The sequence below is a fragment of the Enhydra lutris genome, unplaced genomic scaffold (genome assembly GCF_002288905.1).
Source record: "Enhydra lutris kenyoni isolate GAN:26980312 unplaced genomic scaffold, ASM228890v2 scaffoldscaffold42, whole genome shotgun sequence".
Classification (NCBI taxonomy): domain Eukaryota; kingdom Metazoa; phylum Chordata; class Mammalia; order Carnivora; family Mustelidae; genus Enhydra; species Enhydra lutris.
In genome coordinates this window covers 1,059,400-1,081,180 of record NW_019154126.1, presented here as the reverse complement: position 1 = coordinate 1,081,180, position 21,781 = coordinate 1,059,400, and the positions used below count along the sequence as shown (strand labels likewise).

General features: G+C 48.2%; 1 protein-coding gene across 4 annotated transcripts in view; it reads left to right on the top strand.

The window, feature by feature from the left end:
• LOC111155567 (KIAA1217 ortholog) overlaps nucleotides 1–21,781 on the top strand; it is a 289,167-nt gene that overhangs the window by 228,151 nt on the left and 39,235 nt on the right. For 2 of the 4 annotated variants that reach the window (XM_022515812.1, XM_022515808.1), the window contains exons 6-8: nucleotides 1,012–1,844; nucleotides 16,296–16,400; nucleotides 16,928–16,977. In XM_022515812.1, the coding sequence (XP_022371520.1) occupies nucleotides 1,012–1,844; nucleotides 16,296–16,400; nucleotides 16,928–16,977 (988 nt within the window). The remainder of the gene's footprint in view (nucleotides 1–1,011; nucleotides 1,845–16,295; nucleotides 16,401–16,927; nucleotides 16,978–21,781) is intronic. The other 2 variants (XM_022515809.1, XM_022515811.1) reach the window with 1 other exon arrangement.

The window sequence follows — 21,781 nt, the reverse complement described above, 5'->3', positions numbered from 1 at the left end:
GATTCTCTCCCCGTTCTTCTCCCTTGTCCTCTCCACTATGAGTTCTGCCTCTGATTGCATTCTTATCTCCCAGATCATTATCGTCTTCCAACATCTTAGAGCTGGTTTCCCCTAGGTTCAAGCAAACAGTTGGTGAATGAATGCTTACCTCCAAGTTTTCCCTGTGCATCTTCTTACCCTCCCTGGCCATGTCCCTAGATTGTATCTGCTTGGAAGGATGGGAAAGATGCTCACTATTTTCCAGGGTTAATATTAGAAAATGTGCCTGGGAGAAATTTTAAAAAATATAATTTTAGCATGTTTGACATATTAGACCCACATTTATTAAGTGACTCAGAGAAGCTATGATCTGAAAAAATTTAAACCCCTGCACTGTTTTTCCCCCAAACCTCACAATGTTGAGCTCTCTAATGGGTGTTTCTCGTGGTTGCGGTAGCAAGCGCCCACAAACGTAGGGGCTTAAAACATCACAAATTCATTATCTTACAGTTGTAGACATCAGAGGTCCAAAATGGGTTTTACAGGCCAGTTTCAAGGTGTTGACAGTAACCATACTCTCTGTAAGCTCTCAGGGAGAGTCCATTTCTTGCCTTTTCCAGCTTTTAGAAGCTCCCTGCCTCCCTGGGCTCCTGGGCCCTTCCTCCATCCTCACAATCAGCAGAACATTTTCCAGTGTCTCTGACTGACCCTGATGCTGTCCTCACACCCCCTTCCCTGACTCTGGCCCCTTCCTCCCTCTTTCACATGTAGTATGGTAGCATTGGGCCATCTGGATTTTGGCCCAATATACTGGATATACTAGCTCAGTATTCTTACAAAGGAACATCTGTAGAGTCCCCATGGCCATGGAAGGTGACGTACTTATGGTTTCCAGAGATCAGAGTATGGACATGCTGCCCAAGGAGGGGCCGTTCAGCCTGCTGCCATGGGAGAGCCACGCTGTCACATCTGAGACAGATCTAAAAACACGAGTATCAAAGGAGATTTTGTAACTTCTCGTTTTATTTTCAGATGCAGAGAGAAATTGTGTATGCACGAGGAGATGGCCCTGGTGCCCCTCGACCGGGATCCACCGCCCATCCACCCCACGCCATCCCAAACTCTCCACCATCCACTCCTGTGCCCCATTCCATGCCTCCTTCCCCATCCAGAATTCCTTACGGGGGCACCCGCCCCATGGTTGTTCCTGGCAATGCCACCATCCCCAGGGACAGACTCTCCAGCCTGCCGGTCTCCAGGTCCATCTCGCCCAGCCCGAGCGCCATCCTGGAAAGAAGAGATGTGAAGCCCGATGAAGACATGAGTGGCAAGAACATCACAATGTACCGGAATGAGGGCTTCTATACCGATCCTTACCTTTATCACGAGGGGCGGATGAGCATAGCGTCTTCCCATGGCGGGCACCCGCTGGACGTCCCCGATCACATCATCGCGTATCACCGCACAGCGATCCGCTCGGCCAGTGCTTACTGCAACCCTTCTCTGCAAGCGGAAATGCACATGGAGCAGTCGCTGTACAGACAGAAATCTCGGAAATACCCAGAGAGCCACCTGCCAACTCTGGGCTCCAAAACGCCCCCCGCCTCTCCTCATCGAGTCAGTGACCTGAGGATGATAGACATGCACGCCCACCATAACGCCCACGGGCCCCCTCACACCTTGCAGCCAGAGCGGGCCTCCCCGAGCCGCCAGACCTTCAAGAAGGAGCCGGGCACCTTGGTGTATATTGAAAAGCCACGGACCACTCCGGGATTAGCCAGCATTGTGGACTTCGGCCCTCCTCTCTTAGAGAAGCAGGTGTTTGCCTACAGCACTGCTACCATCCCCAAAGATAGAGAGACCAGGTAAGGCGGTGAGGGCGGCCCAGGGTGGTCTGTGCCAGTGAGTGGTTGAGGGCTGCCCTGCAGGGTCAAACCAAGGGGACAGAGGTCGGCTGAGCCCCAGCCCTCCCGGGCAGCTGGGAGAAGCCACAGAGTAGGATCAAAGGCCATCCAGGTCTGCAAAGAGTTTCCGCATAGGTGGGGGTCGGGTGACACAGGCCAACAGCTGTGACAAATGGGGGGCAGTCCGTGGGAGCGTGCGGAGTGTGGGTCTAACAGCAGCATCGTTAGTGTAAATCCAAACAAAGGGAAAGAGAATGGTGATAGGTAGAAACCGTTTGGACAAATGGATCAGAAGCTCATGGTAATTGATCTGCCAGTGAAAAGAAGGAGCGAGTGGTTCAAGTTTTAACTGTCTGAAATGGCAATTTGTGTTTTTCCTGTGGAGTGCAGTTCTGCTTTTTCTTCTGGCCTTGGGGAATGGAAAGAATGTGTCACTCTCTGTCATCTAGGGTGATAAAGCACAAATTTGCATGCAAATAGGATGGTTTAGATTTAATACTCAGGAGTGGTAACTGAGATCAGCAAAAATTTTTTAGGGAATGAGACACTCTTGAGTATTTCAGTTTCTTTTCTCATCTGCTCTTTTTTTGTGTAACTTACTAGCCTAGTCCATTTTAAAGACCCTCCAAATCTCGTATAATAATAGGAAAGCTAATTTTGATAGAGGGAATTTCTCTAGCCTAAATCGATTGAAAGAAGCCAACATAATAAAAATCTAGTCAAAGAAATTGAGTCTGAAAGAGGTTAAGCATTTTAATCTGTTGTCATCTATGAATTCAAAAGGAGCGTGAGCAATAAGATTAAATATTCAGGGAATCAGCAGTTTATTAGAATCACTCTTCTCTGTTTCTCGCCAAAAATATAGTATCACCTACATACTATCAGCATCCCGATTTTTTTTTTGAAGAATCATTTATTTACTTTAGAGAGAGAGAGAGAGAGAGAGAGAGAGCAAGCACATGGGGGGAGGGGCAGAGGGCGAGAGAAAGAATCCTGAAGCAGACTCCCCACTGAGCGTGGAGCCCAGCGCTGGGCTGGATCCCAGGACTCTGAGATCATCGCCCGACCCAAAAGCAAGAGTCGACCGCCCAACCAACTTCTCCACCCAGACGCCCCTCATCATCCCAGTTTACAGATGCAGGAACCGAGACTCAGAAAGGTTAAGTCCTTCCTCAAGGTCACAAAGCCAGCACGTGGCATAGAACATCCGTATCCGTTAAAGAATCCTGACCTTTTACCACTGTGAAATAGTCTGCCAGATGAGTGGGACCTGTGAGCCACACCTGCACCCAGCAGAGAAGTCCGTGTAGGGGTGAATTCTGAACATTTCTACCAGAATTCTTAAGAAATTGTTTCAGGTCTAGATGCTACGCAACTGCTCCTGAAGGATATCCATAGTCATAAACGGGGTAGTATTTGCATAATTATGCTGCTAAATATATACCGGCCATTTAAAATATAACTGCCCTAGTTAGTATATTAGCACAAGTATGCGGCGATGGGGAAAGAAGGAGCATCTTTGATAGGCATTTATTTCTGAAAAATGAATGCAAGTACTACGTCACAGAAAAATTTTTCAAAACAGGAGCGCCAGAAACAACTACCGAAGCACAAAATCAGAGCCCTTTGTTTGCGCCAAAAGCCGGCTCTTATCTTAGATTTAATCTGTTTATTTTAAGAGTTCAGCCCCTACAAGTCTATCTTCATGGCTGTGGAGTCGTATCATGCGCCAAACCCGTGTCTGTCGCCCTTTCGGAATATTAAACAGCAAATACATCTTGAGAGGGTTTCTTCTCCAAAACTCTCAAGTGACATTTTACATCTAAGATGTGAAGCTACAAAACGCAGGGGACTGAGAAATCTGTGGCACTCCTTTCTTTTGGACCCTGCTGGGTTCGGGTGCCGTTCCAAGGAAATAGCCCGGATAACTGCAGGATGTTTGAAATCAGAGAGAAAAATTCTTTCTTTCTCATTTGCGCTTAGGAAGCCTCCCGTGGTAGCTTTTTTTCCTTTCCTTTCCTTTTTTTTTTTTTTTTTTTTGAACATGTTTTTATAACTGCTCTATTGACTTGAAAATGAAGAGTTAAGGATGAAGTCATTTCATCTCGGTCCTTGTATGTAGTCGTGTGTCTTGATCGAATGCATTTGGCTTTTCTTGTCTTATAAAGACACTTCCGGAAAGCATCTAGTGATGACGAATTTTATATAGAAGATCTGGGGGGAGAGTTTTGTGTATAGTAGAACACAGAGGACAATAGGGCTCTCCTCCCAAGATGGCCATGGATTTGGGGGGTAGAGGAGCAGGATACAGCCACTTTGACTTTTTTAAGACAGCAATTTTCCTGTCTGAGCTTTTAGGATGAAAAACGATCTCAAGTGAGAAGGTGGCTCTATCCAGATGAGTTCTCTTCAGCCGGGAGGCCAAGAAGAGAATGGTCCACATGGCTGTGAGGGAGTGCTGGGGGTGGGGGGGTGGACAGTGTGTGACAGATGACTCAGTGTGTGAGGCTCTGTCTTCCCTAGGTTATAAAATTCCTTCATTAAATAGCATCGTTATTTCTATTCATGGCACATAAAGCAGCCCTCAAGAATTGTAAAAATCTAGGACATTTATGTTTTGCTACTTTCTATTTATAGTTTGGATCCTATAATGTAAAATATCTTTATTGAAATTCAAGAGTGCTCATCGCAAAGTGACTAAGAGCTCCCTTTCCAAATGTATAACAGATTCCTTCTAATGTAGTGTTGTTCAAGACATGGTAAACTTGAACCGAGATCATATTTTTACATCATTCCACACCTACGATAGCTAAATTCCACACGAGTCGAGAGTCCACTGGGGAGCAAATTCTCGCCTTGCCTCGGCGCCTCTGTCTGGAGAAAGAAAAGCCATGTGAGATGGCGTCGTGATCTCCAAGAATTCCCCAGTTGAGAGAAGCAGAGGTCCCCACCCCGGGGCCCTTAGAAGACAAAAGAAACTTCTGTGTAGAAGAGGACCAGTGCACGCTAACTGGTGTCCATTGTTATCACTTCATGTCACTTTCTTACTGAAGGAGGATTACGTGTTATTCTGCTGGTAGCTTCGAGGGGTGGGATGCCTTCTTGGTTGAACAGCGGATTGAGCAGAAGTCTGAATTCAGATTTATGTCATTGAAAAATGTTCACAGTGACTGGCAGACCTTTGAAGATTTTCAAACTATGCTTCATCCTAAAATTGAGGATTAATTTGTTTTCCTTTTTCCAAGGGCATATTCAAAAGTGAGCCGCATCAGAAGCCTCCTAAGTGGTTAGACTTCGGATCTTTCTAGAACGAGGTGTCTTACCTTTGGCGCTTGTTGATATTTTGGGCCGGATGTTTTGTTGTTGGCTGGGTGGAGGGGCTCTCCCGTGCCCTGAAGGATGTCTGGTGGTGTCTCTGGCTTCTTCCCTGCTAGATGCCGGAAGCAAACTACCCCAGCCCCACCCCTCGTAAGGACAGTCAAAATGTCTGCAGACATCGTCAAATGCACTTCCTGCAGGGGGGCTCGAGGGGTGGGGTAAGGGTTGCGGTCAGATGCAAAATGCCCCTGTCTGAGAAGCTCCGGTTCTCAAGGGAATTTGGACTTTTTCTGCTTAATGAAGTAGAGACATGGAAGAGTACCCCACACTCAGATCATGTAAATTGTGACATTCGTAAAACACGGATCTTGACAATTGTTACCCCAATTCAGCCCTTCACCTCTTGGTGAAGCACCTTCACTACTGTGAAAACCTGCTCTTATGACCTTTGATTCAGTCCATCCATGATCAACCATTCACTGAGGGGCAACAGTGTGCCGTGTTCATGAACATGAACTCCAAAGCCAGACTGCCCGGGTTCACATCCCGGTTCTGACACTGGCTAGCAGTGGAGACCTTTGACAGGTTACTGAACCTCTGCCTCAGTTTGCTTATCTGTAAAATAGGTATAATAATAACACCTACTTCATGGGGTGGAACAGCTCATTACAATTAAGAGCGTGTGTTCCACATGACAAAGAGTTGTGTGTTTCTGCTTCGAGCAAAGCGCCCTACTACATGCTACTCACCAGAGATCAGTGTGGAGAGATGGCTAAGACCGGGACTGTACCTAAAGAAGCAAGGAGACGAATTGTCCAGTGTACCCCCAGGAAGAACATAAAGCAGGTGGGCAGGTGTGGAGAAAATAAAACTAAGTGTGAACAGTGAAGAGAATTAGCTAGGCTTAAAGATCCAAGGTAGAATGTTTAGAATATCAAAGCCACTTTAAAATCCATTTCAGGAAAGTAGTCAGAGTTCCATCTCTTCTGGGGTCCGGAAGCAGAAAGACAGGCCAGGATTAGGACATCCTTTTAAATGCGCCTAAGCTATGTGAGTGATGACAGAGATGCCTGACGGGGAAACACTGACATTATTAGGTCATCGGTTTTGCTGCCTAACAGTACCTGACTGATTTCGGCTCTTGTCTGAACTGCTTTCCCACGTGGCTCTAATTATGGATCAATAAATGTTTATTGAGCCCCTCTTAAGTGCTGAGCTGTGGACTAGATGCTTTACAGCGTAGAGAGAAACCTCAATGTGGTCCCCACGCACAAGGGATATAAACTAGGAAGACAGTCATAAAACATGAAAAGCGTAATACAAGCGATACCACGGCTAAGGACAGGAACTTCTGAGCTGAAAATGCAGGCTAAAAACTGTTGTGTAGGAACCGCCACAACAGTAGGATTTCACTCATGGGTGATGCGCAGGGGTGCTTTCCTTGTCACCTGAGGGTGACACTGTCTCCTAGCAAAGCAGAAGGGAGGACTCCATTCCAGGTCAGTGAGAGGGGGATGTGTCTCTCCCCGGGGCTGGAGCTCCAAGGGGAAGATCTGTTCTCCACATCTCCACGTCCAGCTGGAAAGTCAGGACACGTTTCCCTTGAAAACAATGAGGAACAATGATCGCACTAATAATACCCTGTAGGTTGAAGAGGCTTCCGTGGACCAGCTGGAAATCCAGCCACCATCTATTCCAAGTACTAAACAATGAAAGTACAAGTAAACTTTTCAGTTACAAGGCTGTCATAATCTGGGGACTGCTTGTACATAATTAATTCAAAAGAAGTGATACAGACAGTAATTGCTATGAATTCAGAAAAAAAAAGAGCCCTTTCCCGAACTTGCGCTGGTCTGGGAGCTTTTGTGAGAATGTCGGGATGGACTGCGATTCAAGGGATACACACAATGAAATGAAAAGATGTCATTTGGAAAGACGGACTGATCTCTCTCCCAAATTTGCTACATTTCTGCTTTATGGTTCTAGACAAATGACACCTGCACATGCTGTTCTGCTGGTCTCGGAAGCCAAATCGGTGTCAGTCAGTCGAATTATTACTTCCTGCACAGGAATATAATGTCATGGTTAAGTAATATTTACTTGTCGTTCCTTAGGCTGCCAGATTCAGGCAAAAGCTGACTGGTAAACACGATACTTAACCAACAGACAAATTCGTGAAGGCAGCTCTGCTCTTACAAGGGATATTGTAGCCGAAATACCGGTGGAATGAATGCCACGAGGTCTGTGTTACCTTAAGCAAACCAGTTTCCCAAAAGGGAGAGCCATCCTCTGTTACTAATTAGATGACATTAAAATGCACCCCGTATCTCCTTTGAATAGTCACGAGGTGCTGTCAGTCCGGTGGCTCAGACCCAAAACCAGAAGCAAAGCCAGAGTGACTTAAATGCTGTGCGATTCGGATCATCCCCTTCCCTTGCCTTCTTCAAAGAGAAGAGGAATACACGTTTAGGGACGGGTTCTATGGCGAGAGCCGCTCAGTGTGGAGTCAGTGTGGTTCCCATCCAGCCTGAAGATGGGGTACCTCCGAGTTGCCCGATGGCCCAGGAACTGGGTAATCCCGGGTCCTCGTGATGTCCAGGCCATATTTGAGCCTCCCTCGTGACTGGTGGCCCACCCTTCTGGAGGAGATTATGGAGGTTTTACACTTGGCTTTTCTTGAGTATTTGGAGTTTTATTTTTCATGAGTGAAGTGTCAAAAATTTCCCCAGGTCTAAGCATTAATTCAAACGTTCAAAAATGGCGGGTCTACAGAAGTCAGTATTGGCCACCACACTCGTGTAGGGCCAGCTGGTATGAGGAGTAAACCCCTCCTCTCCCTCCCCGACCATCTTCAGAGATGACTGGAGTCTGAGAGGCCACTCTGCTCATCGCTGACTTTACGGCAGAATCAGACAAGAGTTTTCCCACAGAGCCTGGCTTCTGGAGCTCTTCCAGCCAAATGATGTCTTTACTGTCAAAGTGTTTCAATATTTTTTTTTGTCTTTGTAATAAAAATGGTATGTCCCTCACTCCTCCAGTAAACACGGACATCTAAGAAGGACGAAATGCAAAAAGACACGAGGGAGGCCAGCTCTAGGAAAGGCCTCCCTTCTTTCTCCTGAGTCTGTCTTTTGAGTTCACCCTAAGGTTTTCCACATCAGAAGCAGGTGGGAGCGGAGAGCGAATTTCCACAGCTCCCACAGGACCCCTCAAGCGACCCATCTCTCCATCACCTCTGACACCATCTCTTGTCGGAAGGTCAATGGCAGGCCCCTGGTCAGGTAGCTGGAACACGAACGAACGGCTCTTCGTACCGGTTTGTACCTGTGCAAAAATCCGCGATGTCATTTCCAGAAGCATGAAGATGAAACATTACCCTCAGGGAGGAGAAAGAAAATGCAGAGTAGGTGTTTTACAAGCCAGGGTGTAGTCTCATCCTGGGGAGCGAAGGTTCTCACCTTCAGGGAAAGGAAGCGCCTCACCCCAGATGGTGAGTCACTGTCCTTGGGAGGGCCCCTGCCTGGCTAAGCCTCCATGCCCTTTGCTGTAACAGGAGGATGGTAGTATGACCTCTCGATGGTTCTGCACAGCTTGAATGACATGGGTGTACACAGGGAAGTGACCTGGAAGGTTCTATCAGAGCAGTCTGTGGCTCTGTTCTGTAGGGCCACTGGATCTGGCCCTTTGGATCTGAGAAACTGTGTCCTCATGCCTGACGTGGACTGTATTCTGGTCCCCACCAGTACAATCTGCCCGGAAAGCAAGTTGTGCATCAGGTTAAAGGCTACCTGGAGACCTCCCCGGCGGGTTTGCTGTGCTGGGCACAATGCTCTTGGGTGATTGGGCTCCTGGGAGCACAGAGCTGGGTGTGGTTGAGCTTAGCGTGACCCACTGGGCCTGTCACGCCCCCCCCCCTTTTTTTGGCTTGTCAAGATCACTAAACCAGAAGGGAAGGAAAACGGTGGGGCCTAACTAAGTTCCTTCCAACCAGAAAGTTCAGTAATTCTAGAATCCTAAGTCTGGCTGCATTTCAGACATGGTATGCTCTTGGAGTGTTGGGCATAAGAAAATGGGCACCTCTGTTTCACAAGGGGTGCCAGGCTTTGAAGGCCCCATCTCCTCTGTGTGCTGAAAGTTCATTCAGCCTTTTACGTAACGGGTCACGAGCTCCTGGTTCCCTGGCTTCCTGTGTTTGAATGTGTTGGGCCTTGCCTACCTCCGGGACTTTGCACTTGCTCTCCCTCTGCCTCGTGCCTCCTTCTGCCCATGCGTGGTTATTGGCTCCTCACCCATGTCAGGCATTTACTCAACGCCGTCAGCTCAGTGAGACCTTTATTGGCCATCTACACACACACACACACACACACACACACACACACACACACGTATAATTAAATAAAATAGCTGTTTCTACATAAGAGTATACACCTATGTTTATATACTTACATATATGTTTTTCTCTCCTTCCTTAGTTTGTTTTACCCTCCCCTCATAAGCTCCATGAGAGCAAGCCCTTTGCTTGATTCGCCGCTGCATCCACAGCTCCTAGGTCTGTGCCTGGCACACAGTTGATGTCGGAACAAGGTTTGTTGGATGGATGAAGTCCAGGGGAGGAAAGGAAGCCTCGTGCATCCCTCGTGTCCCGCAGGTGATAATGTATTTGCCTGTGCGCTTTCTCCCTCGCCCTCATCCCTGCGCCTCTGTGGGAGGACAGCCTAGGGGACAGGGAAGGCTGTTGTTATCCTAGTTGGACAGTTGAGGAAGTGGAGACTCAGAGACGTTTGTGTTGTGACATGGGAGTGCAGCTTTGTCCCCCCGTGGGCGGCTGTGGCTCAGCTCAGGCTCCGCGTGTCCCATCTTAGGTGTGCAACTCAGGCGTGACCACTTCATTCATCCCGTACTTGGGTCAGAGGCCTTGACATCCTCTTGATTGGTCTCTCTCCCACTCCCCATTTGGACAACCAGAGAAGGCTGTCCCTTACTCCAGCCCTCTTCCTCGAGCTCCCTGCTACCACACTGTTGGTGCCAGCTGCCACCCGTCTGCGATGGTGGCCTCCGACCTGGTGTCCCTACCCTGTCCCCACCCACCTCTGGAGCCAGAGAACAAGTCTAGATTAATGCCTGCTCCAGAATTGTTGCTTCCATTGAATGTTCTTAGTCTAATTCCACTGCCCTTGCCCCAGGACTCCCCTAGTGTGCTGTTCTCCTCTCTTTTCCTTCTGCTAAATCCTGTTCTTTTGGGCTTCATTCACATGTCTCCTAACAGGAGGAGTTGCTCTTCCCCAGCTGACCATCTGTGTCCATCCTCCAGGGGCACCTGACCGCTAGGAGCACACGGACCTAGAGCCCAGCCAGCTATGCCCACCACTGTCCCACCCCCAGCTGGGTCATCCGAAGCCTGGGGTCAGCAAGAAAGACCGGTAGCATTTTCCCCCAGCACCTGTCACAGGGCTCACACTCAGTAGCAATCACTGAAGTTGTTGGCAATCAAATGTCACTTGAGTCCTTTCGGGTAAATAGCACCAGTTACAAGTTAATATGAGAAAAACTATTTATTCCGAGGAACACAGCATTCTCTTCACATCTCATCATGAGCTTTCATTTTCTCAGTGCCTCAGTGAATTTATAAAGAAAGATTAGAAATAGCTTCCCCCCCCCAGATCTTTATAAATGAGGCTCCATTTTTTGCCTGTTTCTTTACAGGCATCATTAGATGTGCATATCTTCGTGGCCATCAGTCAAATGCAGAGCATTCCAGATGAACACCTTCACTTTGGTCATTATTTCTTTGTTGAGTTGGGGAAGTGCTGGACTTTCCAGATCTAGACAGTAAAACCAGACCAAGTAAGAACCGAAGGTCAGAGTATGTCTGAAGAAGAGTCGAGCGTCTTGGAATGGCCAACTTTTGAAAGGGTTACCTGAGTAGACGTTGAAGCTCTAAGAGATAATGAATTGGAATGGGACAGAGGGGAGGCCGGCTTCCTGTGCTGAAGTCCTCTGAGGACGTGGGAATGTCCGAGATGCTGGTAGGGCATTTACGGGTGAGGAAGTCAGAATTCAGAAGCATGGCAGTGTTGAGCACCTGGCCAGAGCAATGGGCCGAAGCAGTAAAAGGAAACATGGTGCATACCCAGTCTTCTTTCTCCATGGGCAGAGGATCAGGGGGGGAGAGAGCAGCCTTCAAGGTCAATGTTATCAACACCATTTCTTCGTGACCCTCTGTAACTGGTTTTCGTCCAAGGACTGAGAACACAAGAAAGTGCCAGACATGGTCACATGCAGTGGTGGGGGGACGACCTTAATGCGTACCGAACATGGCAGCCAGTTACTGGCCACGCCCACAGTGTCTCCTCAAGAAATCTAGAGGTTTCAGTGAGCGGTTAGATTGATTGGGCGTTTTCAGAGGAATGTTTTTAGTTAGAGAGTTCTTTTACCGATAGGTTAACTTCGGGCAGAAATAGAAAGTTCACTGCTCAGAGTCCTATTTGAAGCTTTACCACAAATTCAGATCATTTGAATTCCAGTGTTCTGTTGAACTCTTCTGAAAACAGTGACTTTAATTACTTTGGTTTTTTTTTCCCCCCTCATACCAGAGAATCAGGGCATGAGCAAACAAGGGCATAGCCCAGCTTTGAGCCTGTTCGCTATTCAGTTCTGGAAAATGCCTTTGGCACTGCCAAGACTAAAGGGTTTTAGTTCACTTAGATTTTCTCCCAGAAACAAACAAACAAACAAAAAGTGACTCTGAGGAAGGAATGATGATGCTTTATACACTGTCTCGTCCACACCAGCTTATTCTGTGCCTAGCACAGAGTAACGTGCTTTAAAACATCTGCTGATGGCTTGTCTGCTGTTCATGACTTTTGTGGGGAGATAGAGATGACAGGGAATGATCAGGAACAGACAGTAAAAATAGTCACAGAATATCGGAACTGGAAATGAATTGATGGGCCCTCTGGGAAGCACTCCCAGAAGGCCAGCCCCCCACCCCCCAATCGTCGTCGTTACTGACTATCCTGAGCCAGTGGGCTCAGCGTTGGTAACTGATTCGGAAGGTGAACGACCCTCCACTGGGGTTGGTCCCGTCAGCTCAGCCAGCTGTTTTCCCTCAGCTCCCCGACGCTCCTTCTGGATGGCTAAAAACATACCTTTAGGGATTCATTATAAAATTACCAGTCTCCTAGTTGTTATGGCACAGACTTGTTTTTTAATAGTCATTAATTTACCTAGAGATAAGACAATAAGGACTTAATTCAGGTTTAATGAGGCCTGGGTCAGCACAGAGGCCAGTCCCAGGTCAAAAAAGGCTGAAGGTGAAAACTTGAATCCAAAAGTTGGATAAGTGGAGTTATTGGCTAAACGTATTCCCCCCAAATGCAGACTCTTTCCTTCCCTGTCTCCTGAAGACAGAGAGCAGACCACGCACAGTCTGGGCTTTGCCTCATCACAGGCAGACGTGGGCTTTCAAGGAAAGCTGGTAGTAGCAGAGGGAGTTTAAATACTGGGATCAGCACTTTCCCTGGATTGGACTTGAGTTTTTTTATTAATATTATGCTTGGGCCCCAAGAAGATGCATTCAGCCAGGCTGACTTACGGCCCTAAATGACTAGTTAACCATACATACTAATCACATAAATATGGCTTATGGAATGATACAAAATGGTTTATGAAATCACTTTTAAACCATCTTTTCAACAGTAATTATACCAGTCCTGTAATACCTTAAGCCAAGGAATATTGGCAAGCATTGGCTGAAGTGTCTTTCATATTCTGATGGTTATCATACAGAATTGCCACTGCAACAAAATGACAGGATCATATTTAATTTCTCGTCTTCCGCTGCGTTTCTCCTTTCTCCTTTTCACATTAAAACATACTTCATAACATTTCATCATGGGAGAAGGCTGCGTAAGTTTCCAGTTGCTGTAATTTAGTTAAACCATAAAATTGTTTCCAGATTACCAACCATGAAATGGAAAGACAATCTTATTTATGAATTTATAAATCAGATAATCTCCCTCAAATGAATCCTGAAACCAGAAACACTTTGATGATTAAATAGGAGGGGAAAAAGTTTTCTCATTACCATGTGTCAAAAGAATTGTATTTTTGTAAAGCAGTTTGGGTCGATGCTGTGGAACACGCGTGTACAATCACATGGGTCTGTCACATGCACGCCCCACTGTTTCCTGGACAATGGGAGAGAGTTGTCTCCTGACCTTGGCCGTCAGGCTCAAGTATTCTGTACTCTCAGGGCTCTGACAGATCATGTCTCCTTCCTGGTGGCCCCACCAGTGACATAGCCCAGAGGAGGCCACGCAGGGAGCTTTGACAGCTGCCCTCAGAGAGAGAAAGGGCGAACCAAATGTGTGTGTATAGGGCCGAGAATAGGGCTTTGCTCCAGAGTATCCCAAACTCTTATCCCGGGCAGTTGGGTGATTATGTCAACATCATGTCTGATGAGGAAGGAAGAGTGGAGTGAGATTTGGGTGTCATCTTTCTCTGCATCCTAAAACCACTGTGCGGGGAAGCCCAGTGAGCAGCTGAGGACCCACTGAGCCAAGGAAAAAGCGAAAGGCATGTACGAAGCCCTTCGGACGCCTGTGTGGAGAGGACCCATGGGAATGAATCAGTTGAAGAGCGGTGTTCTGACTCTGAATGATTCAGGCGCTTTGCTTGGTTTTTGATGTTGCTGCCGTCCCTTGCAAACGGGGTAATGAAAGCTGGTGACCAGAGAGTGATCAGAAAGGGACCTGTTCGGGGTTGCGCCCAGAGCCAGTGTTGGAATCCCTTCCGCCATTTCCTCCTGTCAGGTTCTCACTCAGTGCTTTATAGTCGTAGACTTAGCTGGTTCTCACCATCGCTGTCGCCTGTCTGGTTGGGTTGCCACCGTGCCTTCCTATCCCACGCTCCAGCTTCACAGGCTCCTTTAAGCCATTTCCTAACCAAGGCTGCCTAGACTCTAAAAATGAGGTGTCACTCAAGGAAGGAAGGCGGGGTGGGCGGGAGGGAGGGAAGGAGGGATCTTTTGCATGTGCCTAGGATTGAGTAAGAGCTGTGAACTAGTATCATCTCAAGGATCTCTGAGTGCCCCTCTACTCGAGGTCATGAGCTTGACTCCAGCATTACTGTGGGAAGAATGGGGACCCAGAACGACTTTCTTCTGCTGCTCGGCAGATCTCCTGGACATCATTCATTTCTCAAGAGACCATTTGTCTCAGTCTTTTTCTCCCACTTGGCAGGCAGCATGACCGACCACCACCATCTTTCCTTGGCCACTTGGGTCTGATAAACTTGGGATTGCCATTGGAGGTTTACTAACCTGATTTCTTGATTAGAATTTCTTACTGAGTTCTCTGTTTGCGACATGCACTGTCTAATGGCAGAGAGGTGGCCAAAAACACAGGTAAGACTCAAAACGCTATGCCGCTCAGTTCAGCCTTCACTACTCTGCCTGGAAGCATCTGGAAATTCACTCCAGGAACTTCCACTCTATTTGCAATTTTTTCTCTCTACCGCAGTTTCTTGCATTAGAGCAAAGAGATCATACTATTTAACACGTCAGCTGGATACTTTTCCTTACTGTGTTCACAACCAGTGACTATTCAGATCGCGTGACTTACATCCAAGAAACTCGGGATTGTGTCAGAACCTAATCTAACCTAACCTAACCTATTTTAACCTAAAGAAAACGCATGCGACTGTGAAGTCAAAGTCGTAATTGTGCAATTAAGCTCAGTGTTTCATATGGCGCTACGGGTTGTACTCCTAAGGCAAAAAGCAAGGCCAGAGGGTTTTTGTACAGACAGAATTACCTTTGCGAAGTTGGAGATACAGATACGTCATCTCTGGATTAGTCCAACTCAACCAGCTGTTTGTTCTCTAGTGAAAGAACAGGCCGCCATGTTTTTTCCATGCGGTACCAGATAAAGAAGTTGGCTTGTGCTTAAAAGCTATGATGTCTGAATATGCTATTTGTAGTACAGGAATCCCCAGGGCTAACACTACCAGGGGCCTGTGGGGTGGGGGACCGTGGTGGAGAGTGGGGTCACGTCTTTGTCTCGAGCCATCCCCCGCTGGGACACCTGCTGAGGGGATACGTTGGCAGGCGAGGTACCCCCACTACTGAGACTGTTCTCCGCTGTCTCCATGTCTTGTTTGAAACCACCACGTACATGTCATTGCATTTCACTGGCAGTGACAACCATTGCTGCCCACCATCCTTGGTCAGGGGAGGTCACTCTGTTGTGGTGGTGTTTTTATCACGTGCTGGAAATAACGGTCATCGTTCTGCGAAACTGCCATTGGCCAGGGCTCGGAGAGGGGAGCCTGTGTGAAAGGCCAGACGGACGGTGCCGTGACCTCAGAGAGCCCCAGACAGAGGGGGGCAGTGTCTGTGCACGGTTCCTCATGGGGGGATTTTTCACTTGTGTCTTGAGATGGTCAAGTTGTCAGGGATATTCGTCTTCCTGCTGGATCCTGTGAAAGCCCCCAGATTAAGGTTCCTACAACATTAGACTCGGCAGCACCTTCCCCCAAGTCAGACAGTGATTCCAGTCCTGTTTTTCCTTCGGAGACATCCATTTTTGTCGCTCTTGGGCTGTGAAACAATTTGTACTCCTCACTCGGCCAGCGTCTCCATCATTGACACGGAAACCTAGGTGACAGCCTCCCAGCCCATGAGGACAGCTTGCAAGTCTGTGCCACCGGGCCCCAGCTAGCCTAGGACATGGCCGGTATCAGCGATCAAATTGCAGTAACAGGGCAGAAAGTCACAAAAACCCTGCGGGCAAACAGAGTCCTTTCAGAAGGAAGCACTTTTCCGTTTTCCAGGAGGCTTGGGCTGGCTCCTCTGTCTGGTGTTGTTTTTTTTTTTTTTTTTCAGTGAGCTCAGTGGGTTAATATTAAACTCTGATCATTGAATCTTGAACCCAGCAAGGATTTGTAGGCTGTTCACGTCCCTGGGGCCGGGATGGGATGAACTTTGGCAGCCTCCTAGGTGGTCCATTTTATAACCCTCAGCGGATCATTCACCTAGACAAACCAGTCTGAAAGTCAATAATAGCTTTAACCAACAATTCTCTTGTTTTACAGAGAGAGGATGCAAGCCATGGAGAAACAGATTGCCAGTTTAACTGGCCTTGTTCAGTCGGCGCTTTTTAAAGGGCCCATTACAAGTAATAGCAAAGATGCGTCTAGGTAAAAAGAAGAAAGCAAACCAATGAAAAATAATTCGATCTGTTTCTCTTTAATCATTACGATAATCCATTCATTCAAATCCGTTTTTCTTGTAATCATCTCAAGGCTGAAAATATTCCCATCTCTATGAATCATGGTGTGTTTGTTTGTTTTCCTTCTGGTAATTCTTGGTCGAAGGTAACACTTTGGCCCAAGAAGGGTAAATGGGCTTCCCAGTGCATGTGGCTTCACAGACACCAGCGCCGTGCCCGCGAGCGCCATCCACTCGTCTCCACGTCCGCCCCATCTGAAAGTCATGAGTGCTGCTCCGCTGCATTCCACCCGCAGTGGCAAATCCACACCTGGGAAGCCTCTTCCATCCCGGCCAGTGGTGATGCTGATGCTCAAATACCCTCATTGCTTGATACCATCACAAGCTGCCGCTAATCGCTTAGACTAGTGAATGGAAGGGGCCAAAAAAAAAAAAAAAAAAAAAAAAAGAAAAAATTTGGAAACTGTGTAGCTGACTCTCTTTTTCTTTTATTCAGCGAGAAAATGATGAAAACCACAGCCAGTAAGAGCCACACGGATAGCGCAGGTAAGTGTTTTTCCGAGCCTCGGCGGGCTGCCTTGGATTCGCTTTGGGTGGTTTCGGGGCATTTCCGAGCTGCGTAATTGGTTGGATTTCAGAGGCTTTCTGGATCACGCCCCCCCCCCCCCACAACCCCAACCACCACCACTACCCCTTCCCAGCTTAATGCGGAAATTCCAGAGTAGTCACTAATTAATTCAGGGGGAGGGCGTGGCCTAAGCCCTTTGGTCCTCTCCATTCCGTTTTTCTTCGTCCATTCACTCTTCTTTCATTTATTCAAGTATATGGTCCCACATCCGACAAATATGTGTGCCTGGCACTGGGCAAGGACAGTGGGCATCACTGAGACAGGGCTGCCCGCCTAGAATTCCTAAGCCTATGGGGAAAACAGATACAGAACAAGTAATTACGAGTGGTAAGACGGAGTGCAGGGTGACTATTTAACCGACAGATCTGGCCTCGACTGAGACCTTGCCCGGAGGAAGCGACAGAGGCTGAGGCCCCAAGGATGAATGGGGACTACTTAGGTGAGTGAGAGATGAGGTTAAGAGTTGGGGCAGGGGGCAGGGAGGCATGTGTAAGTGCTGGGGAAAGGAATTTAGATGTTATTCTAAGTGCAAAGTGAAGCCATTGGAATGTTCCACAGGGAGGAAGGAGCTCAGCCCAGCTAAAGAATGGGAATGAACTGGAAGGGAGCCCGTGGTCGAGGTGGGAAGGGAAGGTGTGCTCCGACCAGGGCCAGTTTTGTAAATGCCAGCATTCCCCCCTGCCAGAAGCCCAGTTATATTCCCAGTGGAGTTCACCAATATCCACGTTTATTTGATGTCCACTTTATGCGGCCGGCTCAAGGCAGGCCTCCTCTCAAGAAAATGAGATCTTCTCTTGCGTTGGATTAGAAATAGAAATTATTACCAGGGACATGTTCAGCTACTGAATGACACAGGAAGCATGTGGCCAGTTGGGTGAAACCCCTAATTTGGGGAAGCCACAGCATGTTACACAGCATGGTAGAACGGACAGATCTCGGGGCTGCCCCTGAGACCTCTGGTCGATCTTGTTCCTCCCTGGCTAAGTACAGACAGTTCAGTTGTGAAGCTGGCCGGGCTGGATTGTCCAGTGTTTCCAGGCCTCATGGGATTTGTCGGTTTACTTAGAAATCAATCGGTGACCTTGGCCGCAGCCAGAGAATTATTTTGCGGAAATTGCTAAACTTGGCTTCAGACCAGTTGCCAGTTTGTTTGGGAGATGTCTGTTGGTTAATTTATTTTCTCATCTATTGTGAACGTAAGTGGGGGAAGAAATCTATTGAACTCGAAGAAACAGAGTGAGACGGTGGTTAGCCAGGGCTGAAAGTTGGGGGAAATGGGGAGGAGTTGGTCAAAAGTGTCAGCTTCCAGTTAGAAGATGCACAAGTTCTGGGTCATCTACTATGAGCACAGCGTTGTGATTATAGAGAACACTTCTCAGCTATATACTCGGAAGTTACCAAGAGAGTAGATCTTAAACGTTCTCACCACAAAAAGGAAGCGGCAATTACGGGACATATGATGGGCATGTTAGGTGGCGCTACCGTAGTGATCATACTGTAATGTGTAAGTGTATCATCAAATCAACACATTGTACATCTTAAAGTTACACAGTGTTCTGTGTCAATTACGTGTCCACGAAGCTGGCGAGAACAAAAGAGGCCTGGTGAACTAGTGAACGCTACAACCTTCCAGGCCCCTGGATTCTATTCTAGGAACGCTGAGTACCCAATGCTGTTGTTCTAATGGAGATGCACACGCTCTTTTACATTCTCCTTCTCCTCCCTTTCACTTTGGGTGACATCATCCTCATAATCACAGGAAACGTTTTGTGAGTGTCTCCTACGTACCAGGCACTGTTCTGGGTGCTTTTCGTGCCGGAACTCATTAGGTCCTGATGCCTCTCCCCTAGATGGGGACAAGTTGTTACTCCCATGCTCCAGATGAGAACATTAAACGCATGTCCTCACATGACACATACTCACGTGGTGGTCTCCCCTGCCCCCACCTGTCATTTTACCTCATTCTTTTGTGTTAAGGTGCCCCTTAAAGCTGTGTAGGTTGTTTTCACTTCTTTGTTGCGAAAGATTTTGTAATGGTTTTGGAGCAAAGGGAAAGGAGCAGGTGTGATGTCCCCGGGAAGCATTTCCCAAAGTGGAATCAGTAAATCCAGAGGGATGAACGTGAGTACCATGGGCAACGCGCTGCCAGTTTTCTCCTCCACAAGGGCTGAGCCGGTTGGTGATGCTGCCAGCAGCTGCACGTCCGTTGCCGGGTCCCCGTGTCCCTGCTGAGTTTGGTCCCTCTCGTTCTCATGGGTCACAGCTAGACGTGGTGCACGGGGCTTTTGTTATCATCACAGCCTTGTACAGTGCGCAGAATGCTTTAATTCTTCTGGAATCCTGGGAAGTAAGCTACAAGACCGAAAGTATTATCCACCTCCTGTAGTCAAGTCCACGGAATTACAGACACATCAAGGAGCTCTTTGGGCCAAGGGTAGATCAAAAAGGGAAAACCAGATTTCCGGTTACTCGAGGAATATTGGGTTTACGGTGGATCTAAGAGAACAGAAGAAGCCTCCCCTTTCGAAGACGTACCATGGGTCTTATATTGTACATTCTGTCATTTCACACACATAATCCTGTAAGGAAGATATGAGCCGCACCGCCAGGGGGCGTTACGGCCAGTCCCGCCAGTTCCAAGCCCGTGTTCTTCCTGTCATGACAGGATACATTAAGCTCGCATCAAATTTGCATTAATAAGATTCCTCTGACAGTGTACTTGACCTCAGGCAGATCTGGAGGAGGGTGGGGAAGGAGGACATGATTAGAAAGGAGTGAGGTTGTGCGGACTAGTGTGGGCGCGCTGGGAGCAGAATGCGCGTGCCTCCTGTGTGGGTGTGGAGAGCACATCCCGGTCCTGTGCATCACCTCTGAAGGGGAGCTCGTTTCACACTCTGGTTCCCACCCACCAAATTCAGCTCCATTTTTAAGATTTCGGGGCCCCTGCCTCTTGACCTCAGCCCGTTGCTGTGAGTCTCGGCTTTTCTACTGCCTGACACTCCCAGGTGAGGCGGGGAGGCTGGCAGGGTCTCCTCTTGCCCACTCTGCTCAGAGAAATAGTAATCACAGTTCCCTGCATTGGCCCGGTTCACCGGGATGAGCAGTTCACGTGTGTTAGTTCCACGGTCCTCCCCATAGCCCACTGACCCACTTTACAGATAAGGAAACTGAGAAAGAGGTCGTGTTACCTACCTGAGGTCATACAGCTAGGATGTTGGATACTGAGAATAAATTCCTAGATTCTCATTTAAATAACTGAGTGGATTATAGTGCCACTGGCCAAAATCAGGCCTCTGGAGACAAAGAGGGTTGGGGAAGAGGAAGAGAAATAATGACTTTGACCTGCTTGTAGAGGAGCCCCGGATCAATGTCAAGGTCTTGGTATGTGCATGCGAAGAGACCTGGAGGCTGGAGACAAAGGTGTGGGAGACATTTGTAGGTGGTCCTAGTAGAAGTGAGCTCCCTGGGAAATGTGTCTGGTGAGAGGAGAAGCTTTCTAAGAAAACACACCAGGATTTAAACGACTGGCTGAGAAAGAAATGAGGAAAGACAGTGTCCGAGATGGAGTGGCAGAGAGGTAAAAAGAAAGGAGACGGGAGAGTTTAAAACTGACTGAGAAAGAAGGGAGTGAGGCAAAGCCCGATGTCGCTCACTGTCACATCGGCCCCACATCTGTGGGATTAACACCTGACCGCTGGCCGTCTCACAGGGAGCCACCGAGTGGGTGATGGAGATAGAAACCAGATGTAGTGAATTAGATGGTGAAGAAATTGGACAGATGAGTGTGGATTCCGTAGAGAAATTTGGGGACAGATGATGCTTTTTAGAACCAGTGATTGGCATTCAGCTCTACCAGATGGTGTGTGCCCTATCGCCCTCACCGTGTTAAGAAGAGGGGACGTAGAAGGCATGTGTGTCTTCCTTTAGCTGAAGAAGAGCAGAGAAATTCTTAACCCCAAGTTGGGGGTGGCTAATGAGCCCTGTGTCATTTTCCTTGGAGAAATACCTCAATGGTACCGTTTGTGGTACACCTGATGCCATATGCTGTCCGTGTGCGTGTGTGTGTTGGTGGCACGCCCGCGTGTGTCTCTGCCTGTGGGCACAGAACCTGCCTGTGCTGATTCTAAAAGGAAAACGTCCAGTGTGTTGTGACCAGCCTCGGAATCCTTGATCTCGAAGGTGCTTGTTCATTGGGACATGCTGCAGTTACTGGATGTCCTCGTACCGGAGACCTTCCCAGTTGGAGAATATTCTCTGGGACCATTGCAGAGATGGCAAGTCTTCCTCTTCCGGGGGGATGATTTCAGATATGCGGGAGAGCAGCCCAGCGTAGGTCAGAGCCATGGCTGGGATGGTAGGAGTACCCAGTCAGCTTGTACAAATAACAAACAGCTCTTTGTCTGCCCTGCTGGGGTCCCTTCGGAAATCCTTACAATGCTTTCCATTCTGTTCTCCTGACTGCCCCAAGGGGGCCACGAGAGGGCTGGTCCTCAGAGGGTGAGGAATTCGGTGGACCATCAGCGCCCATCGACATTGCTGGGAGCCGGCGAGAGGACAGCTGTGAGCACTCCCTGGCCCACAGGCGTGTCAGCCCCCCTGCCGCCCCCGCCCCAGCAGTTCCCCTGAGGCTAGGCTGTGTGCACAGGGGAAGGATTTCCCCGCATGCTGAGCCCAGATGGAGAGAGAGGCCACTGTGTGCACCCACTTCAGAGTGTGCAAAGC